This window comes from Rhododendron vialii, chromosome 10a (genome assembly GCF_030253575.1).
Source record: "Rhododendron vialii isolate Sample 1 chromosome 10a, ASM3025357v1".
Lineage (NCBI taxonomy): Eukaryota > Viridiplantae > Streptophyta > Magnoliopsida > Ericales > Ericaceae > Rhododendron > Rhododendron vialii.
In genome coordinates, this window is record NC_080566.1 from 3,193,405 (window position 1) to 3,207,521 (window position 14,117).

At 36.8% G+C, this 14,117-nt stretch overlaps 2 protein-coding genes across 2 annotated transcripts; one reads left to right on the plus strand and one right to left on the minus strand.

The window, feature by feature from the left end:
- The first annotated feature begins 5,135 nt into the window (after nucleotides 1-5,135).
- Nucleotides 5,136-5,844, plus strand: LOC131304390 (uncharacterized). Its single transcript, XM_058331611.1, has one exon. It carries the CDS (start codon nucleotides 5,205-5,207, stop codon nucleotides 5,634-5,636), a length of 432 nt encoding a protein of 143 aa, XP_058187594.1. The 5' UTR covers nucleotides 5,136-5,204; the 3' UTR covers nucleotides 5,637-5,844.
- Nucleotides 5,845-7,931: 2,087 nt separating this feature from the next.
- Nucleotides 7,932-12,405, minus strand: LOC131304038 (mitochondrial outer membrane protein porin of 34 kDa). Its single transcript, XM_058331134.1, has 6 exons — nucleotides 12,232-12,405; nucleotides 12,062-12,129; nucleotides 10,101-10,211; nucleotides 9,191-9,277; nucleotides 8,810-9,018; nucleotides 7,932-8,475 (listed from the first exon to the last, which is right to left on the minus strand). Exons 1-6 carry the CDS (start codon nucleotides 12,278-12,280, stop codon nucleotides 8,169-8,171), a joined length of 831 nt encoding a protein of 276 aa, XP_058187117.1. The 5' UTR covers nucleotides 12,281-12,405; the 3' UTR covers nucleotides 7,932-8,168.
- Nucleotides 12,406-14,117: the final 1,712 nt, after the last annotated feature.

Genomic DNA, 14,117 nt, shown 5'->3' on the forward strand with positions numbered 1-14,117 from the left:
TCTTGCAAAAATTGAAAGAAATTTTTATTTTCTTGTAAGCATCAACAACAATTACTCTAATTCCTTTTTTTCTTGCAAAATTGTCATCCTAATCAAGCTGATACAAAAAAAAAGAATACATCTTCTTTTTCTTTTCTTTTCTTTTCATTTCTTTTACTTCATTTTCTCCCAGTTTCACTTCCCATTATATTTTTTTCTAATCAAACTGACCCTTTGCGAATAAAGCGGGGAGAGAGAGAGACACTTTCTTTTAGTCACCGATTGATCCGTTGATGGGCTTTTTTTGCAAATTTAAAAATGCTAGGGGTTCATAAATAATCAACGGTGAGGACTAGCATCGTAGAGTGTGTTCAACAAGAGATTAAATTCTTTTTACCCGTGGTGGAAAATTTTACTTTTTTACCATCGTCTTTTTCGGTCCTATCATGTGTTTATTGTTGATCGGAACCATTTATCTTGTAGACCTCATATAATAGTTTATTTACACACAAAAAAAACTTGATCGAACATCAACATGAGTATCAAAAATTCGAATTTTGTTTTGTAAAATGGGCAATTTATCTTTTTTATTATTGACAGAATCAAATCGTCCATTTTATAAACCAAAATTTAAATTTTGATATATCTATCGACTTCTGATCAAGCTGAGTTTTTGCATGGCAATATTATATTGTGGATTTTAAAATATAAATGGTTCAGTTTACAACAATAGATTTTCGGTGGGGCCCACAATAGGCGATGGAAATGTGGGGCTTTACACTAGCAGTGGATAGAATTTAATTTCGTTGAACTAACTAACATAAATAATAGTAATATTTTTTGAATTAATTATCATTGAGAATTACCTGTTTAGTAAAACGAAATAAGAACTTTAGCAGAATTCACGCTAATGATTATCTTATGTACCATAATTTTTTGGTTTTGTCCTTATTCTTTTCTTTTTGTTTTGCGTTTGTTAGTTTTACGCCAAACTTTTATGTGATATGGATTTTTTCTTGCATATATTTTTCAAAATACTTATGTAAAAGTCATAATTTTTTTATTTTTATAATTTCTCTCGTCAAAACGAACTCATATCACATAAAAAGTTTGACGGAAAACTAACAAACGCAAAAAAAAAAAAAAATTGAATAATGACAAAACTAAAAAATTAACTGCATAAGTTAATCACTAGTGTAAACAGTCCCTTAGTCACATAATTCTACAAAATGCCACACGCTCTCACTCTCAATCATCAGACTGTGCTCGCACTCTCTATCCTCCGTATCGCAAATCTATATTATAAAATAGAGCGGTATCTTGAAGGAATATTCCAAAATTTATGTACACATACAAACAAAAGCACCTTTTTGGCCATTGAATTGAGTTTTCAATACATTACAGCTGTTGAATCTTACAATATGACCTTTTGGTAAATACATTACATTTAAGTGGCATTTTAGCGAGGGATGAAGGAATTCAAATAAAATTCTCTCTCAAAACCAATATTATTGGTGTAAACTGGGGAATTAATTATAGATGGAGCCCCTGGCTAAATTGGGGAATTTATGTGATTTTTCCGATTGCCCGTGCCTAGATGGAGCCCCAAAGGGAGGAATCATCAGACACCAATTTACTTTCTATAATTAATTCCCCATTCTCCCTATAGGTTTCGAATATCTCTCTCTCCACTCAGGCAGTAGAAATAGGTTGGGTGTGGTCCGACGAAGCAAACGACGGTCATGACGTCGCTGCAAAATTATTGAGATCGCTCTGTTTAAACCCGTGGTTCCCATCTCTAGGTTCCTTTCTTCTCATGTACTCGCTACCTTTTTTATCTAGCCAATAAGGTGTTTGGGAAAATGACGGCTCAGGACGTGTTTTGATAATTAATACCCGCCGAGGACATACTAAAAACAATTGTTAATGATGAAAATGTCCTTGGCGGATATTAATTATCAAAACACGTCATTGGCCGTCATTTTCCCTAAGGTGTTTGATAGAATGCCCAACACATGTTCGGTGAATCTATAGTAGTGAATTGGTTTTTATAGTAAGTAGACTACTTTTTATTCAATTGTATGTGTTTTGGAAAATCTTTGGAAGCAGGTAATGGTTATTGGCCATCCATTTAAGTTGGAACATGTGTAAGCGCATGCACTGTGTGAACAATAGTTCATGACTGAGTGTTTCATCCATTTCATCCTCTCTTTTTTTTATAAGACTGCATAAATAAAAAACACCAAATTAAAAAGGTGTTAATTTCCGTCCCCTACTCTTATTGCTTTCTCAATTTTATAAAACTAGATGGCCAAAACCAGTACCAAAAAGAGTTTTCATAATTATTTTTCGTCCCCTACCGATTTAGTTGATGCAGAGCATTGGCTGGTATGTTTAAATTTTAAAATGTTGGTTTTTATAATCTTAATCTTGGACATGGGTTGATATATTGGGTTCAATATCCAGTATTTATTTGCAGTGTGTTGATCGTTTGAGTCGTGCTTTCAGGCACAAACATGCACTAACAATGTGCCATTAGGTACGTTGCGACGTGCCTTTAGGCACGGGCATGCACTAGTCTATATAATAAGATAGGATTGGATTTGGATCCAAAAGACAACCAACGGTTCAGAATGTCTCCTCTATAATCTACACCCTCCATTCTACAATGGTTGGCCTATAAATATTTATCTTTTTCAGAGCAATTTCTAACCACACAAATACCCCGTATACGACTCCCTCTCTCCCTGTCTCTCTCCCCCCCCGCCCCCCCCCCCCCCCCCTTTCTGCCACCTTCCCCCTCCGCCACCACCTCCGCCACCGCCTCCTCCTCCGCCCCTCTCTCCGTGCCGGCCGACTCGCCAGCTTATCCGCACCTCCGCTGCTATCTCCGTGCTTTAATCTGATTTCAAGTAACCTAAAGATTCCAAAAGTTGTATTCTCATGCTTTAAACCGATTCCTAATTGGAAACGAATTGGATTCTCTACTTTTGGAGGTGTCATAGTCTGATCGAATTGTATTCAAAAATTAAACATTAAACGACCAAGAGGAATCTTAATTTTTTTCAACTTAATTGGAAACGAATTGGATTCTCAACTTGATTTTTTTCCGAGACAGCGTATATCATGGTGAAGGAATATTGGTGAAGCCCACCAAAACACATTATACTTTTGTAAGTGCATGAATGTTAGAAAACGTCTTAAATTATTGAAATTTACAAGACCTTAAATTACTGAAATTTGCAAGACCAAAGTTTGAGATCATAATCGTAAAAATTGTATAGCTGGTAATTGGGACACTTTGCAGTGTGGGTCGTTCCTTATTTTCATACTTTGAGTGGTTGTCTTGGTAAGAGCATGTTCCTTAGTTTAATGCATCCAAGGTGTTTGTAAAAATGACTAATGCAAATGGAATTAAGACGGGAGCTTGAAATTGCTATGTCATAGTTAAAGTGAACAATAAATAACCAGTCGATGCAAAAATCCCTAGAGTTTTATTTGCTCTGTCATGAGAATGAGTGCTCTGGTGTATGCATGTGTGTCCATTTAACCTCCCTTTTTCCCTATCTTTTCGTCGTTTGAAGAGAGAAACAGAAAACTTCAGGAAAATGGGGTGCAAATGCACAAAGACTATATTTCTCAATTTTATGAATATCCATACGTGTTTATTATTCCTGCTCCAAAATGTGGATGCATTGATCATTGTGCTCCTGTGGTGACTTTTGTATTAAAAGTTGATTGGTCAGAAGAGTGTTGACACATTTTCAAAGGTAATAAAACGATTTAAATTATTGTAGGGGTGATAAGTTGTCATTTTGATTTAATTGCCGGTTCATATTTATTTGCGATGAATTTAATAGTTCTTAATCTTATTTATGTAGGAAAGTCGAGAATTGGCAAAGAGACATTGGATTCGTCGTGATAAGAGTTTTGTTAAGACATTGAAAATTTCATAATGACATTTTATTTGTTAGGTTAAGTTTTACAAGAATATATTTGGTTTGACGTAGTTAATTTTTATTACGTGTATTGGGTGATTTATAGATTTTGAAAATTTGTGTAAAACTTGAATATTATTTGCACCTCGAATTGTCCTGCACATATACCAAAGTTTAATTTGTTCCTACCCATTTTTTTCAACATGTCCTTATTTTGCTCATTGTTCGACAAGTATCTTTAGTTGTATTCAAAATATGTTGCGCTGTGCTTTCAGACACGGACATTCGCTAGTTTTAGTATGTTAGAGCATCCACAATGGAGTTTGGTATATTTGTGTTAAAATGTGTATTAATATAAAAATGGGTTTCACAAGTGTATATTAGACATTGATAACATAGAAATGTGTTAGAACATCCAGGTAAATTTATGTGTTAAAATGTTTGTTAGGATAAAAATAAGTCTCTCAAGTATGTATTAGGAGCAGTGGATATTTATATTTTGTGGTTGAAGTTTGAATTATAGAGGTGAGACCCACTTATTGTTTGTTAGCATAGTTGCCAAACTAAGTACATATACTAGCACACTATAAGATTTTAACACACTCTAACACACAAACTAACACAAGTATTGTGGCACAAAAAAATATATTTTTGTTTGCTATGTCTTAACATACACAATTAAAATACTAGTTAGCACACCCATTTTCGATTCAAAAAAAAAAAAACACACCCATTGTAGATGTTCTTAGAGCAACTTTACCAATCGTATGCTAAAAACGCTCTTGAATAGTGCATATTTTTTATTTCACCTATTCATATTTTTTATTTCACCTATTCATATTTTTTTAACATTACACTAATGTAATCTATTTTACCTATTTTTTATTAAAATATTAATAAAGTGAGAAAGAGAGAGAGTGTGAGAGAGAGAGGAAATAATAAAAAAATAGATTGATTATGAACAGTTGTGCAACTGTAGATGGAGGGAAATTGGCTCCCTGTTTAGCTCATCTACTATAAGGATGGTTTTTTCCTTTTTGTGAGGTAGAATAACTATAAATCTATTTTAAAGTGGCTGGTAAACTTGCTCTTAGAATGTATTTTCCAAAGCGCTTTCACGCTCAGAGCTACCGTAACTGCTCGCGCACACAAATTATGTGATTAGTCTTTACTTCCGTAGTGTATTACAAATATCCCCCCTTTTTATCCCCCCTCCACATCTCCCACATAACTCACTCCCCAACGCAGAGATCCCTTTCCCTCTCTCTCTCTCTCTCTCACTCTGCGATGACGTCCCAACAAATCGCTCGCCACCGCGAGAACGCCGAGGTCTGCCACGGCGACGCCCTCTGCAGGCAGAAATCCCAAGAGCTCCTCCAAAAAATCAACATGCCCAAGGGCCTCCTCCCCTTGGACGACCTAATCGAGGTCGGCCACAACGAGTCCACCGGCTTCGTCTGGCTCACCCAGAAGAAGAAGAAGGACCACCTCTTCCGACGCATCGGCCGCAAGGTCGCCTACGCCACCGAGGTCACCGCCTTCGTCGACGACCGCCGCATGCGCCGCCTCACCGGGGTCAAGAGCAAGGAGCTCCTCATCTGGGTTTCAATTTCCGAAATTTACATCGACGACCCTGCTTCGGGGAAAATTACGTTCGGCACCCCGACCGGGTTGTCGCGGACGTTCCCGGTCTCGGCATTCGAGGAGGCAGAGAAATGAAAACCCTAGACTAGAGAAATGAATCCCTAGACCAAACCGACTCTACTGAACCAAATCGAGCCTTCTATCCCAATCAAATGAAACCCTAGAATAGGAGGAAAATTTCTTGTTCTAGATGTCTCTTATCTGTTATTACTGCTGGTAATATTTTATGTTGTGTGATTTCGGTTTAAAACAATTTCAATGAATGTCAATTTTAATTTAATCATGGGACTTTCGATGTGGAATTAAATGAATTTGTTGGGACTTCAATTACAACTCATTTGGATGGAGTGACTTCATGAGAAATGAAAAGAAAGGGAGTTTCTTAAGAAATTAATCATTTGGATCGAATCGAATATTTCGGTGAGAAATGAAGAGAAAAGTAAAAAAAAAAATAATGTTTTGATTGGCCTTTCTCTTTTCTTACCCAATCTCACAAAAGATCTCGAGAGAATTGGTTCTCATTTCTTTTTTCCTCTTTTCTCACCATTCAAAGGTGGTGTTACTATTGTTGTATTGATTGGTTATCGGGTCGGTTTTTGTTGAACAGTTCGTGGGTCGGTTTTTGTTGAACAGTTCGTCGCTAGCGAAACCATTGTTATAATTGTTTTTCGAGGCTTTGCTTTCGCGTTTCCAAGTCATGGTGTATCTTTTGATTTTTGCTGTATTATCGGTGTGCTTGAGGCCTTTTCGAGTGCTTGGGACTCAAAATTTTGACACCATGAAGGAAATAAGGGCAACGTCAAAATCCTGTCCAGTTTTCATCCGACATGGGCCCGGTGCAGTGAAGGATATTGCCTCGCGGATCCGCGAGGGTCTTCTTCATACCGACAACGTCCAAAAGTAGTTTAATTTATGGGCACTATTTGAAATAAATCTAGATGGAGGGAGGCCCAAAGGATTGTTGCAGTAGTTAATCGATTTGTCTCGGCGGGACTCCAAAGCTTTATCGCAGTGGTTAATCAATCGATTTGCCTCAGTGGGATTTACCACACAAGGTTGCATAGGTCAATATCTCTCAACAGTAATTTGTCTTTAAAACCATCTTACCTCACACAAATGCACAAAAAGAACTATGAGAGGGGCTAGAAAGATTAATTTGGTTCATCGGAACACTTCTCATTGCCAGGTAACATAAGTGAGCTAGTTTTGACTGTAGAGAGAGAGAGAGTATTGTCCTTCAAAACCATTCCAGCCCCGTTCCAAAAACCTTCTTAAAAAATAAAAATCTTATTTCAGATTTTCAAACTCAAAAATAATGTAAATGAAAAATAATTTTTTAATTTTTTTTTGCACCATATAAAAGATCTTGATGGGATCTATTAAATAAGATCTATATTGGTAAGAAAATTATTTGCGTAAACATATTATTTTTGAGCTTAAAATTATCTTCTTAAAAAATAAATACTTATTTTGAATTGGGAACAGAATTCACTTCCATCCTCTGTGCCCTCATCAATTCCAGCTCTAAACCCATTTCAATTAACTGGATGCTTAATTCAATTATGAGGCCTGCTGCAGGACATGAAAGAAAATCATGAAACTATCCATGAATTAAATGAATTTGAACCGTCCAATATTGTTTCATGGACAATTTTATGTTTTTCTTTCACTTACCCTATCTTTTTTGTTCACGAGGTATTTCCGGTAATAAAAAAATTATAAATTTTTATTTGTAGTTGAAAAGTTAGGTATTTCCAATAGTAAATAAATTGTTGAAAAATGTCAAATTGGTAATGAATAAGTTGTTAATAGATTTGTGAGTAAAGTTACTGTAACAAAAATAATTTTTGTTAAACTTTATTGTTAATGAAAACGAAATTGTAAAATGCTAAAACTTTTTTGTTAGCAAAAATAAAATGGTAAAATGCGTCAAGTTTTTAGTATTTTTTGTTAGTGAAAACGGGGCCTCAGTTATCGGATCCTGCGTTTCAATTAATATGGGATATATAATGAACAACAAGATCATAAGTCCATGACTAATTTCTTGACACAATCCCACAAGTAAAATGACAATGTAAGTATGAAACAGTGGAGTCCACCATCACAAGTGGGCAAGAAAGCTGACAGCTCCATCAGCGGTTCCAGTTCCTTGGATACTCCTTATAACTGACCAACCGTCGAATTCAACTACCTGAACAGATAAGAGATGGAGAAGCCTCCAGTAAACCAGAACATATTGCCAACAGATTTCCGACGCCAGACCAATGGACTGTAACAAATTCCCAAGTGGACACAGTACAAAGAAACTCCATTTCCATCCACCCCCACAAAGAATTGAGAAAAATGTAGCAGAACTTGGGATTGCAAATCTGAAAGAAGAAAAGCTCTTCAAATATCATGTGCTCATCCCAGGTTAACAAGGGATGAAATGTCACAACTAAGTATCGACACAATTTCAGGAAACCATCTAAAAAGTACGTTTGCAATCAAAACCTGCAAGGAGATGAGAAAAACCTGACAGCAGCAAAAGAAAGTCTAAACAGGCAACTACACTTAGTTCTTTGTGCCCACCTTATTGCTACAAACCAAATGAGCTGAAGAGCCCACCTAGGGTTTGAGAGCCAAGGCCAGTCCAAACTTGGCTGTCTTGTCAATAGCCTTGGTATCTACTTCTCCAGAAATTGTGAAAAGTGACTTTGGTCGCCACTCATGCTGAATGAGGGCACTTACCTTGCCAAAGTTGTTAACTCGTGCCTTCACTGTGGTGAAAGGGTCCAATGAATGCTGAGTGCCAGCGGTAATGGTATTCTCATTGGTCGAGAAGCTGTGAGATATCTCCCCCCCAACAGCTGTGGAAGTCAATGGCCTCACCGAATGGTAGTAAGATGCATTCAAAGTCTCACCCTTGTCATTCCTATATGAACCAACATAGCTCACCACGTTATGGATGAACAAACATAGGAAAACCAACCACAAAAAATGATAATGCACCAAATTTAGTTTACTTCATATGTCCTACAGGAATAAATGCTCAAGATTGAAGCAGCCGCAAAAAAAAAATTCTCATTGAATGTTGCCACAAACCACTGAGAAGAACATGCAAAAGCAAGGGAGCCTAATTGTATGCATAGTCCAAGAAAATAATATCAAATTCCTAGTCGTGGCTATGATGAGACGGTAACAACTTTCCCACAAATGTTACATGTCAAGACAAAGATTAAAAAAATGCATCATAAGAAACTACTCACAGGGTCAATGCTGCAATAAGGTCTGCATTGGTGAAGCTCAACCCAGCATTGCACTTGGTGAAGTTCCCCTCCTTTGTGTCAAAGGAGACATCAGTCCCAAGTGCAACAACATTTGTTCCCACCACACCTGAGAAGTTGACTATCGGGTTTGCTGTCAACCCAACGCTTGAGCTTACCCCCGCATAATCATGCAAGTATTGAAGTTCCAACTGTCATCCACAACAGACCAGCAATCACAAAGAAAACTTCACCACATTATACAAATTGGATGCACCAAGCAATGGATTTTATTATAGGACAGAATTCCCAAGGTAGGGCAGTGAGAGATCCAACTCTATGCAAAACGTACTTACTAGCCAAACCAAGCATTCATTTGCTTACCTTGCCAGACCTTTGATCAGGAACTTTGAAGCTTAAGATTGTCTTCAACCCAGGGCAAGGTTCATCGACCGTGATAGTGGTAAAGAGCTGGTACACAAGCAAAGCCACAATTAGATGGTCATAGACTGGGACATCAACATATAAGAACGATTGGGAAAGAGAGATTACTCAATGTGTCATGAAAAAAGGTTCTAGATGCATTGCAAACCTACCACGAATAAAATCAACAATAAAAGAAGCAAAAACAAAGCATGAACAAACAATCAGCATTAACCAAGCATAATATAACTCAATTGTACTACAAAAACCGCTTAGAAACCTAGTTGCGTGTGCTGAAACAAAATACCACACAAAAAACTTGCAAAAGCCTAGTGGCAGTAAGCACAGTGATTCAAGAGAAATGAAAGCAACTCCCACAACTCCTACAGTTAGAGTAGCCTGCCAAAAGTTTGCCACAGGTGTATAACATATTCAGAGATTAAACTGATTCATTTTTTGCAACTCACACTTTGATCATTATGTTCTAAGCATAAATTTTCTAAAACACAAGCATCTCCCTACTATGCATCGATAGAATTGTTTCAGACTAACACGCGTTAACATAATAGGTAATGAAATTTAATAACTATCCAGGCTACATGACATCAAAAATGTGAAACCTGTCAAAGGAACATTATAAAGTGACACTTAAGAGTTTACACAACGAACACGGACTACCCAGGGCAAATAAAGTGTACAAACAAACAATCATGATTTCTTCGCATATATTATCATATGTCAAAAGGATAAGGTACCATTAGACACATCAAGATCCTGCAATAGAAACTGAAGATCAACTCTCTACATATGGTTGCAAAAGATTAACTAAAGAAACATAAAGTAATTGGACGGGAAACGTAAACAAACTAACATTGGAACTGGTGTCCACTTTGATATCAGTAGTGATGTTCTTGTTCTTCAGCTGGGTATTGACATCAGCAAGAAATAGGTCGCCCTTCTTGACTGCAGATGAAGTAATAGCCTAGAATATGCGAAAAGGAAAAATTACATAGCATCAACAGATCTGGCATGCATTCCTTTTAGACAGAACGGATGTAACAAACAGCTAGTAAAGCAAATCAAACAGACAACTACAAATCTGCAACTGAATTAGGGCACCCGTAATGTTGCATGAAGTTTTGTACCTCATTACTAATAGAGGTTTGAATGCTCGCATGCATAGAGCAAAAATTCACATAAACAGGAATTTCAAAGGCCTCATTTCGATGTTGTCCAGTAACTATAGATGGTACAGTGAAATATAGCCCAATAGATGACTCCAGAGTCCAGATTGTAAGAGTAACTGTTTAAGCCATACCACCCCAATTCTCAAATCATACAATGTAAATCAGTTTCCAAAGTCAAGACAAAATTCACATCTAGACGGTTATTGTACCATCATAGATTGGGAAAAAGTCTATTACAAAGGATGATTCAAGGCTTGGAGTTACAATTTTAAGCAAACTGTGGGGTCTTTGCCTGCTCAATCTTACACATGGCAATAAATAATAAGACACTTCTGCCAAGTGATCAACATTTCATATGCGGGAGAAAATGACTACCATACGTAATAAAAAAACATAACACAAAGCAGCAAGCAGCTAAATCTATGGTTATTTTAATTTATTTATTTGTCTTATTTTGAAGCAAAATATCAGAGACTAAAGTTTGAAACTAACTCATTTCTAAACTTGAATGTTTAGTTGAAACAATTCAAAATGGATTGTTCCAAATTTTGCACAACCAAAAGACCGAAGTTGATAACCAATTCCTACTTAATCATCCAGCATCTTTGCAAAAATCGAGAGCATAGCTTCCCATGACTTAACTTTTCCTCCCAAGACACAGAATGAATGGAGTTGAAAAAACAGATCAACAATACAGATCGTAAGTAAAAGTAGAATAAATCGTGTGCCTCACTATTTTCAACCATTTCCAGTTCTTTTGGTAGACTGGAAGTTCCTTTCCGAAGAGAAGAATCGAAATATAACGCGAACAAATAGGTGTAACTCAAATCCTATGATGGCGTACTCAATGGACACAGTCATCATAAACCTACTACCATGAAAAGAAATGCTAGGCGTGCTCATTTGCGTGAAGGTTTGAATTAGATCTTGCTACTTTGAAATCTGATAGTGTTTTTCATAGTATTCCAAGGTCTTGGTATGCTTACGGGCATGCTATCGCGATGTTAAGTTGTAAGCTGTAAGGTAATAGTTCACCAAAAACGCAAGCCCTGATACAAGCTTTAGTTATGAAACCTACAATAGAATGGTTTCCAAATTCGATCAATAACATGATGACAATGTGTGCTACATGCAAACACAAAATTGAAGCCATTTCCTCAGCCAGAGTAAAACGGATTCACAGATTCTATGGAAGGCCGACTCGGGCATTCGTATCAACAAATAGTGAAGTCATTACAAATCTCTTCGACAACAATCCTACAAAACATTGAGACAACTACTTGGGCATGCGATATGCACTAGCGAGACTCGTACACAAGACAGGAGCATCATCGTCATTGTCACCTATATTACTGATGATGTTCCTATGATTACAGCTATAGTTATATTCATTATAACATCATTATCCTAAAGTGCAAAAGATGAATAACAAAAGCAAAAGCACAAAAAGTACATTTAGACGCATATTATCTAAAAAAATCGACACGGCTTCATCGAGAAGATTAGAATAAGATACTCCCAAATAAACCACTGTAAAAACTACAAATCCGGCTAAATTAACTGAAAATTAAAACAAACATGAACGCATAAACTAGGGTTTAAAAAAAAAACACAAGTAAAACAGTAGAAAAGATCTGCAACTCACGACTCCAGTCGGCGAGTAAGTCGTGATGGTGAGCTTGTGGTCGCTGTGGTAGTCTTTGTAGAGAAGATCTATTTCGCAACCAAATACAAAATCAAATCACCGAAAAAAGTAAATATAATACGCCATTGCGGTAATATGTACGTGTATGTATAGGAGGAGAGAGAAAGGACCTCGAACTTTCTTTCCGATATCGGTGTAGAGACCGGGACCCTTGGCCATGATTTCGAAGAGGAGAATCTAGAGAGAGAGGGAGGGAGGGAGGGAGGGAGGAGAAGAGAGAGAATGTTCTTTCTGCTCCGAAGGAAGAGGTGAGGATTTAAGGAGCCCTAATATTACCAGTATTTGTTTTGTTTCTTTGGGACGGTGTGCTGCTGAGAGACTGCGTGGCGTTTCGGGGAATGTAGACCGTGGATCTGGAGAGCTGGGCTTCGGCTCTATCTGGACCGTCGATTCGGGGAGGTGGAGGCAAACGACGTCTTTTATCTAGAAGGGTGTTTTGGGAAATTTGGGAGTGTATGAGACACGTGGCTGATTGTTACGATTATGATGAACTTTGATTAGCGGCTGCTAATTAAACAGAGTTTAAGCGGAGTAATTTATTTTTCATTAAAAGCTTTTTACTACTTCCTAAATAAATATTTGGCCCGCAAACCTAGAGCTAGTCAGCATTTTAATGAAAGCTTTTTATTGTTAATTTTTGTATGTGCTCTTTTAGATATTTTTCCACACCAAAATACTTGTACCTCGTGCGAGTCAGTATTTTAAATAGGACATTTCATTCGGCGTGCACGTCGTGGGAGATTGAGTAGAAAAATAATTCAAGTTGAATTTTCATTTGACCGAAAATAATAATAATAATAATTCAAATCAAGAAGAATAAATTTACAATTGGACAAGATCCTCTTAAGCAATTACTAGAATTCATCATTTTAATCAGGTGGGAATGTGAATAAACTAACCTACTCGAATTTAAATTTAAAATAACTTGTTCAAAATGAATTGATATATAGTACATAAACAAGCCTTGAACATTATTTTGAAGTTTGTTAGTAAAGTTCTTCAAACTTAGCACCACTACTCCTATTTCAATCAAATTGGGCTGATTAATGTGTTCCACTAATTAAAATAAATACTTATTTTTTTATTAAAAAAAGCTGATATATTGTGAAATGATGATTTATTTTGTAAAATAAAAAATAAGTATTTAAAATAAAAAATAAATTCTTAAAAATAAAAATCTTAACGGAACGAGTAAAGCTACTAGAATTTGAACTTAAAAACTTGTTGAAAAATGGATTTACTATTAAATAGTACTCCATAAGCCTTGAACATTTTTTTGTGAAGTTTTTTAAATTGTAAAACCTAGCCGGCTTAGAGCTGAGTCTGTAAATGAACTGAGCCATTCGCGAACTGTTCGAGACTCGGTTCGGTAAGAGCTCGTTCGAGTTCGATTCGTCTGCTAAACGAACTGAACTTGAACCTCAATTCTAGGTTTGTTCCGTAAATGAGCCGAACTTGAGCCTAACGGTATTCGGCTCGGTTAGGTTCGCGAACCTATACTTAAATTTAATTAATAATTCAATAGGGGTCTATTTGTAAATGTAAAAAATTTTAAGGTTGTATATATAATTCAATACTTATTTTTCTCCCAAATTCTATGGGATCAATGAGAGAGTTTGGGTTCGCTTGAGTTTAATGAGCTGAGCCAAATCAAACCTGAGTCTTGATGAGCTCAATTCGAGCTTAGATTCAGCTCGGCTCGATTCATTTGAGTTTAACGAGCCAAACTCGAGCCAAGATGTTCAAGTTCGAATCAAACCTGAGCCGAATCCGAGCCGAACTCGAGCCAGACTAGTATCTTAACGAACCCAACCGAGCCAAACCCGAGCCTTGAAAAATTTTAACGAGCCGAATTCGAGCCAAGTTGTTCAGGCTCGAATCGAACCCGAGCCGAACTCATACCTTAACGAACCCGAGCCGAACTTAACAGGGTTCGGCTCGATTCGGTTTGTTTACGGCCCTAGCGCTGACAGAGGATTGGATTAGCTCAATCTTA

Coding starts and splice junctions, on each gene's coding strand:
- LOC131304390 (XM_058331611.1), top strand. CDS start 5,205: ATGACGTCCCAACAAATCGCTCGCCACCGCGAGAACGCCGAGGTCTGC.
- LOC131304038 (XM_058331134.1), bottom strand. CDS start 12,280: ATGGCCAAGGGTCCCGGTCTCTACACCGATATCGGAAAGAAAGTTCGA. Junction 9,019..9,190: donor CTGATCAAAGGTCTGGCAAG/GTAAGCAAATGA, acceptor TGTGGATGACAG/TTGGAACTTCAATACTTGCA. Junction 8,476..8,809: donor CTTATTGCAGCATTGACCCT/GTGAGTAGTTTC, acceptor TGGTTCATATAG/GAATGACAAGGGTGAGACTT.